The sequence below is a fragment of the Merops nubicus genome, unplaced genomic scaffold, assembly GCF_000691845.1.
Source record: "Merops nubicus isolate BGI_N331 unplaced genomic scaffold, ASM69184v1 scaffold9042, whole genome shotgun sequence".
Lineage (NCBI taxonomy): Eukaryota > Metazoa > Chordata > Aves > Coraciiformes > Meropidae > Merops > Merops nubicus.
In genome coordinates, this window is record NW_008594493.1 from 10,046 (window position 1) to 20,420 (window position 10,375).

The 10,375-nt window shown below is 36.6% G+C and overlaps 1 protein-coding gene across 1 annotated transcript in view; it reads left to right on the forward strand.

The window, feature by feature from the left end:
- The window catches only part of PPM1A (protein phosphatase, Mg2+/Mn2+ dependent, 1A), a 13,335-nt gene extending 4,005 nt beyond the window's left edge, over positions 1 to 9,330 (forward strand). Inside the window, exons 3-5 of the mRNA XM_008935807.1 lie at positions 3,575 to 3,683; positions 6,276 to 6,333; positions 8,692 to 9,330. Coding sequence (XP_008934055.1) covers positions 3,575 to 3,683; positions 6,276 to 6,333; positions 8,692 to 8,721 — 197 coding nt within the window. The 3' untranslated portion in view covers positions 8,722 to 9,330. The remainder of the gene's footprint in view (positions 1 to 3,574; positions 3,684 to 6,275; positions 6,334 to 8,691) is intronic.
- Positions 9,331 to 10,375: the final 1,045 nt, after the last annotated feature.

Below are 10,375 nucleotides of genomic sequence, written 5' to 3' on the forward strand. Positions count from 1 at the left end.
GCAGGGTGGCACCACATGGGTTAATGTCAGATGGCTTTCTTCATTTCAAAGTAGTGCGTACAGCATGCTAACTCTCCTAATTTAGGCAAGCATTACCTTCATATGTTAGGTATTTTGTCTGTGTTCAGACAAACCCATGACCTAGAATATGAAAACATGTTCAGGTTCAGGCTGCATCTTCAGCTGTACCCCCAATATTACGATGAGGAAAGCTCACATTTTTGTACAGACACTTCATTTTGAAAATGAAGAACATAAACACTGGAACTGCACATTGTTAAGGTACATACAACAAATTTGGCTGCCAGTACTGTGTGTTTATATATAAATTTCAGGAATGGGCAAAGTGTGATAGTCTCATAGAGCCAGAAGGATTCCATATGTAGTTATAAAGCACTTTAATACTAATTTAATGAAATGATGTCTGAACAACTTGAGGAAATACATTGTACCTCCCCTCAAGAGTCTTTGTTTTTTTTTGGAGTTGTCCTAGATCTTTTGTCTATTGTTACATAAAGATATTATTTAAATGGATTAATATGGAGTAAACACTACTCAACCCAGCAGTGATGTGTATCAGCTGTGTACAGAATGTGGCCTTTCAAGTCTTACTCATGAGGCAAGTTGAGAGGCTGAACTAAGGCAGGATTTCAAGAACAGGACTCGATTAGCTTTAGTTAGGTTTAGCTTAATTCTTGTGCAGTTAAATGGTGTAAATGGATACTGCAGTATTGGCTGGTAGGATATGACTCCTGCATCATCTGAAACTTTCAACACTACAGTGGATAATCTTGCTGTTATCCTGGAATACTTTAAGAATGTTAGTGCTTAACTTTAAAAACCTAATCTGGAGCTGAAGGAACTAGGAAATGTAAAGACTACATTTAGAACGATTTTACTAATCTGTCTTAACAATTTGAAGTTAAAATTCTTTAAAATGGAAACTTGGTGAAAATGCATATTATGTATCTTTATGCACTTCAGTACTCAGTGTAATCCAAGAAGTAATGAAATTTGATGCTTAATAAAGTGCATATTTTTGGAGTTGTACTTTTACTCCCTCAGCCCAGAATATCTCTTTGTACTGTTAAGTAGTGCAAATTTTAAGACTCCAATGGGGCTTAATACTGATGGTCATCTTGAATAAGGAGAGGCCATTAAGAATTTTTAAAAGTAGAAAGTTTTCTACTTATTGTACCACCTAGGACTCTCCTTTTAGTTATTTCAATGTGTTTGTGGTCCAGGTTCTTAGCTATGATAAATAACAATGGAAGAAGAAGCAAGTGTGGAGAAGCATTTTCGTGCCATTGCTTGTAGTACATCAGTTACTCCTAAAATATCCTGCGAATGTCATGGTAGAAGTAATCCATCATTCCAAAATGTGTTGCTATTACTTGCACTAATATATGTTATTAATGTGTTGACTCTAAAAGAAACTTGTCTAAGTTTTTTTTTTTTTTCCCTGTTCTCAGTTTTTTACATTAAAACATTCCATAATAGATAATTCTTGCAATATTTATACCTATAAACAATTTTAAGTTAGCTGTTACATGTTCCTTGCCTTATTTTCCCAAAATCAAAGCTCTGGCTTTTTCTTACACTTTGTGTAGAATTCCCATTCAAAATACGAAAAAACAGATATGTATTGAATCTTCCATTGTAGGGTTGTCAGTAAATTTTTCCAATACTTGATGCCATGAAAATATGTAGAAGGTTTAAAAGTAAATTAAAGGGTGGGGGAGGGTTGTAAGATGTATTGAAAGACAATAATTCCAATAAATTAAACACAGCTAGCAGACCGACTCCATTTGTTGTGTCTTCAGTGTTTATTCAGTCTGTATCTATAGTTTAAATCAAAATATGAATGTATTCATTTAGTGGAGACTGTATGTTAAATGTACTGCAGTTACAGGTTGTGAAATTGTGTAGCATAGGTAAACTAAAAATTCCTTATTTTTGTACAGCAGAACTTTAGCAATAGCACAATGTAGAATATACTAGATGTTCAAAATTGCACAATAAAGGAACTTGGCAAACCAAATCTGAGATCTTTGCTTCTTATTCAGATTTTAAAATGTTAGATTTACTAAATACTAGATGCTAAAAAGAATTTTGGCTATAGATTTTGAGGAAATGGCAAGTTTTTGAGTTGTCTATGGTGTGTGTTGTCATGTATTTAAAATGTAGGTTTTTACTTGAACAGCTTAAAGCTTTGTGTGGCAGTTTGACTTTGGTTGAGGGCTAAACAGTGTTTCCACTGTACCTTGCAAATAATTTACACAGCCTGACTGCAAAATAGAGCTGATGCTTTTTGTAAACACACACATCCCTGAAAACCTATGACATGCACAAAAAGTAATTCATAATTGTTGGTTTCAGGTTGTTTAGCTAAAAAGGGCTGGATACATGTTGGTTTTAAAAGCTTTTAATGTGCTTTGTCTCACTGATTAAAGTATAAAATGGAAACTTGCTGTCATTTTTCTGGAATTATCATTTAGGGCAAAAACTTACTGCCGAGAGTGTTTTTTGAAAGTGATGTTGGTGAATTCCAGGTGTGCCACATGGCCAGTGTGTGTGCATACATACGTGCGTGTATCTGTCTGCACGTGTACACATTGCTCTGCGTGTGCTGCAGTGGTCGCTGGAAGATCAACAGCCTGAAGTCTTAACTCAGATATCATTTCTAAGGGCTTGTGTTTACAGAAAAACCAAGGAGATGCCATTTTTAAAATGTCCTTGTTCTTTAAATTTCATTAAAAACCTGTTTAAAGAGCACAACTGTTCAGGGCTGGTATGGTCTGAAATCTCTGAAGTGCAAATAAGTGTGTGCTTATGTCTTGGAAAAAAATCATTAAAATTCCAGACCTAGGCATAGAGTTTAAGAATTAATTTCTTAGCAGATATGACTGTAGCTACAGTACAATTTCTCTTCACCCCAAAGTCGGATGGATCGGCTTTAAATAACTGACAAATATTAGCATATCCCTTAAGTGAGCTGAGGATGGAACCGCCTCTTAGATGTGTTGTCCCTGGCTTTTCATTCGTATGTAATGGTTCTTAAAATTTGCATGTTGCTGTAATGCAGTGAGGTGCAAGTATTGGCTAACACACATCCAGCCATGGGAGTTATGTTTAATGTTTAACTCTGTTTCTTGAAAACACTGTGCTTTCCATGATGGCAATAATCTTTTATCTTCTGTTGCAGCGATAAAGCTGATGCTAATACCTGTCTCGTGACCAGGGCATTTTGTTGGGAAGATACTCTAGTAGATAAAATGTATAGCAGGAAAGCAATTAAAAGATATTTTTTTCCCTACTTTGATTAGGTAGCTGTGTATTTCTAAAACCAGCGTGCATGTTAACAGCAGTGTATCGTCAAATCTGTTGCAGGTTCTTTTTCTTACAGAACCAAAGTTAATTCCCACGTTGAATACGGTCTGTCTGTCATACTTTTTTTTTTTCTTTTAATATATATTAACAGAAGTTAAGCTGCCTTTTTATAAAACTGAGTGTTTCAATCTTTTTTAAGTTAAATTTGGACTGCACTTACAAAAAAAGTACTTCTGATTCCCAGAGATCATAAAGAAGCAGGGTGAAGGAGTCCCAGACTTAGTCCACGTGATGCGTACGTTAGCAACTGAGAGCATCCCAAACCTCCCGCCGGGGGGTGAATTGGCAAGCAAGTGAGTTCACATCAGTGTAAATGTGGTTTTTGATTTAAATCAAAACTTAACTGTAAGGCCACTCTTAAAAGTGGGGGGAGGGAAGAAGGGTACAGGACAAAAGGTGATGATTTGTTTTCTGATTTCTGTTACTCGGTTGTTCTGAATGAAAAGGACAAGCATAAGAATAGAGTTAACTGAACTGCTACTAAAATTAAATGTCAAACTAGTTTTGGGAAGGACTGAAGGGTTTTTTTAAGAGTGGCCTGAGTGTGTCTGTTTTCTGTAATTAACTGGGTTTTCTGGGTGGGAGGTTATATTTGAAGATGCAAAAATTATGCAGTGACTTCAGTAGTCACTTGGATGTGTAGTTCTGCACTTCAGTAAGAAGTGATATGCGTATGATGTTTTGCTTGGCAGCTTTGTTTTCTTGCCTGTAGCTAAAGCAGTGTTGTAATTGCTTAAAAGTTTGCTTTTGTATCTCTCTGCTTGCAACAAATCTGAAAACTAGATAGAAGTCTATCAAAAAAGAAAAGTGGGAAGTTAAATTGACAGCTCTATATAGCCTGGCTTTGTCCTTGAAGAGTTCATGCTGAGTGGTGATGCTCTGTGGCTTCTCAGTCTTTAAGGAAGCAATGTGCTTGGCTCATTTGCACACCAAACCAGGTACTTTTTGGTTCAAAAGATTTTTTGTGAACCTGTGCTGTATTAAAATGGATTTGGCACATACGGTACAGACTATATTGTTAACACTTCAGACTATGATTTTTGTACTGTTGCACCAAAACATGAAGACTATACATATGTAATTGAATAAATGGTAACTGAACTGTAAAGCTGACTTCTACAAAACAAAATCACTCTTAACTGAACCGTTTTGACTAGGAAAAGACATGGCAATTTTATATATAATAACAAACATCTATTCAGGATGTGTTGCTGTAGTCTGGAAGTATCAATGAATTGGTTACTCATGAAATACAGCATACAAATTGATTTTTCTCAATCTTCTTTGGCTAGCAGTAGCTTTGTGGTGGTGAGGAAGTGCTGAAGTGACTGACTTCTGTGGCATTTTGTGTCATAGCGATGCCAGTTTGAATAGGGATCAATAGAAGTATGGATTTAATTGGATATTAGAGTAACTCGAAGCACTCCCGCCAATTTGGAAGGAAAATAATGCTTTTCAAGAAACCTGCCTTTATTTAGAATCAAAGATACCTATTTCTTGAACGATAAGGGAAACTTCCCAGTTAATAAGTGCAACATGCTTTGTGCATAATTATTTGATTTTATTGCTTAAAATTCAGGCTCTTCTGTGACCTGTAATGATTCTCTATGATGTTTATGCTGCTGCATGGTAGTTCCTGGCTTTTCAGTGTTACAGGATGATTATAAAGCCTATCATCTGCTTTTTGTCTTCCACTGCACTCTTGGTGATTGCTCCACATGCATTCGTGAGCCATTTAAAGGTTGTTCTTTGAAGTTTGTTTTGTGTCACAGTTGTAGTCTGCTGCTTTGGAATACTTGGTTCTGCAGAAGGGGGTCTGGAAGAAAGTAGCTTTTCAAGTCCAATCTCTAATTCTTGTCTCTTACTCCCCTCTTTCCTTCCTGCTCCTCCTTCAAAGTTCTTTCCTTAAATGCTGGCTAAGGCAAAGGCTACCTCTTCCTTCAGCCTCACATTATTTTCTTTTTTTGAGTATCAGTTTTCAAGAAAAACTTCTTACCCTGTGAAAATTAAAAAAAAAAAAAAAATTAAAAAAAAATTAAAAATCATGCATTTACATTTTGTTAATATTTTTCTATTAATATTTTATCACTATATTTCCTACCAGTATTTCTATTAATATTATAAAAGCTGAGAATCCCAGAGACCAATGTTAATTACAACCCATCTTATATATGCTAAGCAATTTTTTTTTTTAAGGAGGAAACTGACAAGATGCTTGAATTAATTTGTTAATATTTTTTTACCAGACAAATTTCTTCTCAGTCTGAAGATACGGTACGTAGAACTGCTACTTGCAGTTTCAATTTTTTTGAGAAAAGTTGCAGGGGTTGCATATGATCAGTGGACATATTATTGTAAAATAGTCTTGTTTCAGAAATAATTTTTCCAACTTTGCACACGGAAAGTACATTTCAGAATGTAACACAAATAAAAATGTACTTCGGAATGCAATTTTTATGCATCAAGAAAATAAAGAAATTGCTGTCCCCCTGTGAAATGGCACAGCATGTGAAGTATGACTGCAGCATTCGTCAGCCACACCAGTGACCTGGGCATTCAACATCCACCAGTTTTCCTGATGCCCTTTTTCAAACTTGAGAGACGTAGCACCCAGCAGCATCACAGCCTCATCTGAATGTCACATTGTGCTCTCCTGTGGTATCCAGCTTTGTTTTTCTTGAACCTAAAGGTTTTAAAGGATACAGTAGCCATGTTCAATGTTTAATGACATTTAGTGCGAACTTGCAGTAAACTTGGTTCTGTGATTTTTGAAACTTCCTAAAGTTTGCGTTTTAAATTAAAGTTGTATTCAGGGGATTTGACTTCAAAAAAAAAAAGACAACCTTAAAATCTTAAATCATGTGGGTTTTTTGTTTTTGCTCTAGACGGAGTGTGATTGAAGCCGTTTATAACAGACTGAACCCCTACAGGAATGATGATACTGTAAGTATCCTTGTGTTATCTTTCCCCCTACCACAATCATTTTAACAGTTTCGTAAAGAAGCATAGTGCTAGTTCTTGTCAAATGACCCTTTGCCCCAAAGAAGCAATAGCAAGATCTTTTTGTGCTCTTTGAACTGTATTTTGTAATTGTTTGCTGCTGCCTTCTGCTGATCATAGTCTCAAAAGTCCAGTATGTTTGATTCATTTGTCTTCTGGAACTATTTGAATCCTGCCTGGGTTTCCAAATGCTTTCCTGGCAAATCATGTGAAGTTGTGTATATTTTTTTCCTTCTTATGGGAGACATTTTTCCCCAAAGTATCAAGAAAAAAAACCTGCACTTGTAGGTTAAACAGATCAGTAGCTGTCAGCTTTAAGGATATATTAACTTTCCACATGGACTTTTATTTTTAAGCATAGTGCATCTTACAGCAAGCACACAGTTCAGGTTCTTGTGTGTCAGTCAGTGATTAGAGTGACATGAATCCACTGTCAATGGGGAAAAAAAACCCCAAAACTCTAAAATATGAACAGCGTTCCCAATTGCAGTTAGATCACTGGGAACAACATTCTGTCACCAAAAGTGCTGTACTTTAGAAAGGAGTTAAACTGATCCTCCACTTATCAGTAAAAATTACTTACATGCTTAGACGTGACATGAATGAATTCGTCCAGATGTAAAGAATTTTGTTTTACAACTGCATGCTACTTTATTTGGCTGTTCTCATTATATCTTTAGCTTAAAATTCCTAAAGAGTGGCTGAAAGAGGGATGCTTTACCTTTCAAATACATCCTGTAGTATGGTACTGTTCTACAAATGTGTCGTACACAAACTCCTTTGTTTTGCAGTGATGTTGGCAACTTGGATACAGAAATAGGCATGCTGAATAACTGGCATGCAGCTCCTGCTTTTCTACTCACTACAGCTTTTATTCTTCATCCTTGAAACAAACACATCAGTTTTGGTCTTTCATATAATTGCTCTCCTTTGCTGCTTCTGGTCTCAAAGGAAAAACTGGAGGTGGTACTTTTGCAAAGGGTAATTTTAGTAATGATTTTTTTTTTTAACTACACCTCCATGTCAGCTGTGCTTCTTTATGGTCTGTAATGAATTCTGTGTGCAAGTTTGAATGAAGGTTGCAGAACTTTAGTGCTAAGAAATTGTCATATGGGCATTGCTAGAGGCTTAATTAGCATCTCTGACGCAAAGGAATCAGGCAGTGCTTTTAAAGAGGATTAATATTTCTACCTCCTGCAGTCTTAGTAATGATAGGGAAGTGTAGCTGTGGAAGCAGCAGCATAAACTTGTTGAAGCCCATCATGGCCTTTAATTACTTAGGGGACGGTAGGAGGTAATGCTGAAACAACCAAAGATTGCAGTACAGAAGCAGTTTGCTTCAGTGCCTCCACTCCTGACTGTGCTGTTGCTTCAGCTACTGAGCTGTGGTCCCACTTCTGTCGTGGGGTTAACCTACGTACTCAACTCATGAGGCAGCTGGGGAAGGCTGAACATAGAACAATCTAAGCAAGGGAGAAGGAAACAGACAAAGGCAAATGGCTTAAAAAACACTTACTAGAATTAAATACTAAATTCATAGTAGGAATTTTTGTTTTAACCTAGCAACGATCAGTTAAATATTTCTCAGGGGTATGGTATTTACACAAAATCCACTGTTGCCTGTAGGCCTAAGTGGAACACATTTTAGGGATACTCAAGTATTGCATGCAGTGTTGTAATGCTGTGTGGTGTGGCCATACGGTTATGATTTAGGGCACAGCAGGTCTCTGCTTCCAATTTTTTTCTTATAGACTTTTTTTTTTCCTCCTTGCGGTTTTATTACCATCCAAAATTAGGGTTTCCTGCAGTCACCCAAGCTACGCTTCTCTAACCTTAAATTATAAGTGATAAAATTGATCTGAATTATAACAGGGTGTCCGTTGATGACTGTATCTTCCTGTGCATCAAGGGAGGGCTGAAAACACCCAAGATGGTAAAGATACTAGCAAGCAGCATGAGGCACATCCTGCTGTTTTAACACACCTGGGTAGTAAGCGTATCCATTCTGTGTTGCTTCTAACTACTTGGGGAATGTTTTTGAATCACATTCCCAGGATATTGTTCTGAGGATTGACAAGGCTGTTATAAATCACTCGGTCAGATTGTGCAATGTTTTGCTACTAATGCTATTAATTAAGTAATGTGGGTTTTGGATGCTACTTAAATGTTACTTCTGAAAGAGGAGGGAAAACAGACTCCTAAAATAATTTATGTCTTCACCCTTTTCAGTCTGGATTATCCAGAAACTGCTGTAACTGTGGGCACTCCAGACTTTAAAGGGTTCCTTCTTTTTTCTTTAAGGATTCTGCCTCAACTGATGATATGTGGTAAAACTGCTCATCTAGCTGTGGAGTTCATGTTTCATCCTTCAAATGAAAGTGCAGCCCAACCTCAGTGACCCTTCTCAACATCCATCCTCAACTTCACTCAAAGAAGGGAGTATGTTGGTGAGAGTGACTACAGCAGTACAACACCTAGCCCAGGAACTGATCTTTTTTGTAAAACAGACTTCTGTAAACGTGATTTCAAACCATAATTCATGTTGTAAATCAGACTCCAGCAGTTTATGTTGTATGATTTTGTTTTTGTAAAGTGCAATTGTCTTTGTACAAAATGCTCATATTTAATTATGAACTGCTTTAAATCACTATAAAGGTTAGAAGAAATGTTTGGCTTGTGTGATGCAACAGTATATATCCCTAGAGATTCATGTTGTGGTTTTGGATTGCAAGGAGCAGCAGCCTAGCCAGCTAGGTGCTCAAGAGGTGCACAAAACTGTAAAGATAACGTGCTGTTCTATACGAAAGCTGAACTCCTGGGCAACTTACCAGAAATTAGAGTGTGTGAATTTGCTTGGCAACGGAAAAATAACTGAGTGGTGCACATCCCTCAAGAGAGGTGTGTCCTTTTCCTGGGGCACGCTCCTGCTCTCACCCCGAGTTAGAGGCTGTGTCGACTTTGACTTCAGTTAACTCACGCCCTATTAATAGCATCGTGTTCCTACGCGTGCGGACCGTGGGATTAGAATGCCTGCACTCTCTGCACCTCCTTTTTCATTAACCCCTACCTGAAAGTACTAATCACTGAGCATGGACAGGCAGCTTTCTACAAGCAGTAGGAGTCTGCAGCATTTTTACAATCCTGATTGGCTGGGTCTGCTGCTGTTCCAAGTAAAATACTTTGATTTCCATTTTATCAATAAAGCTTGATTTAACAAACAAGAGATTTATCCATAAATGTGTAATTCCTTTTTTCCTGCCTTTTAAAATGTCAGTGCCATTGTAAATTATATTTTACTTGTGGAAGAATATTTTTATTAATTGGTAGCCCATTTTTAAAATGGGAAGGATTTTGATTATTGCCCAAGACATAGCCATATGCTAGAGGATGATGTGGGGTTAATCCGTTACCCTGTTTTTTACAAGTGTGGGTTTTTTCAGGCTTTTTGGTGGTTTTATTTTTTCCTCCCTTCTGAAGATGTGCATTGGTTTGAATTTGCCTACTGTTTGATAAAAATACATTTGTCAAAGCCTGACAATCTTTAACGTTTTATGGTGTGTGTTTTCAATTGACCCACTTACTTAGAATGAGAGACTAGTGGTTAAACAGTACTTGTGATTTGAGATATAGCATGTTGATGATATTTAACTGTTCGTTGTTTAAAAATCTAATTTAAAATTTTATAAGATAATAAACTAATTTGATTTAAGCTTAGCTTTCTCCCATTGAGCATACAAAAATTAAGTTTTTGAGTCAGTCGTGTTTGCAAAACCGCTGTTTTGTACACCTTGTATTGTCTTTTTGGTTGAGAATATTGTATTTATTATGTAGTTTACTCATTTAGTAGGCAGATTCCCCAAAAGGAAAATCAGTAAAACAAGTAGATTGTAACATTTATTGCAGTTAAACAGAATCAAAACGTGGTGTATAATTACTTTTTGATAGAAAAATGTAGTACAATGCATTTTGCTATATTTGTCTTTCC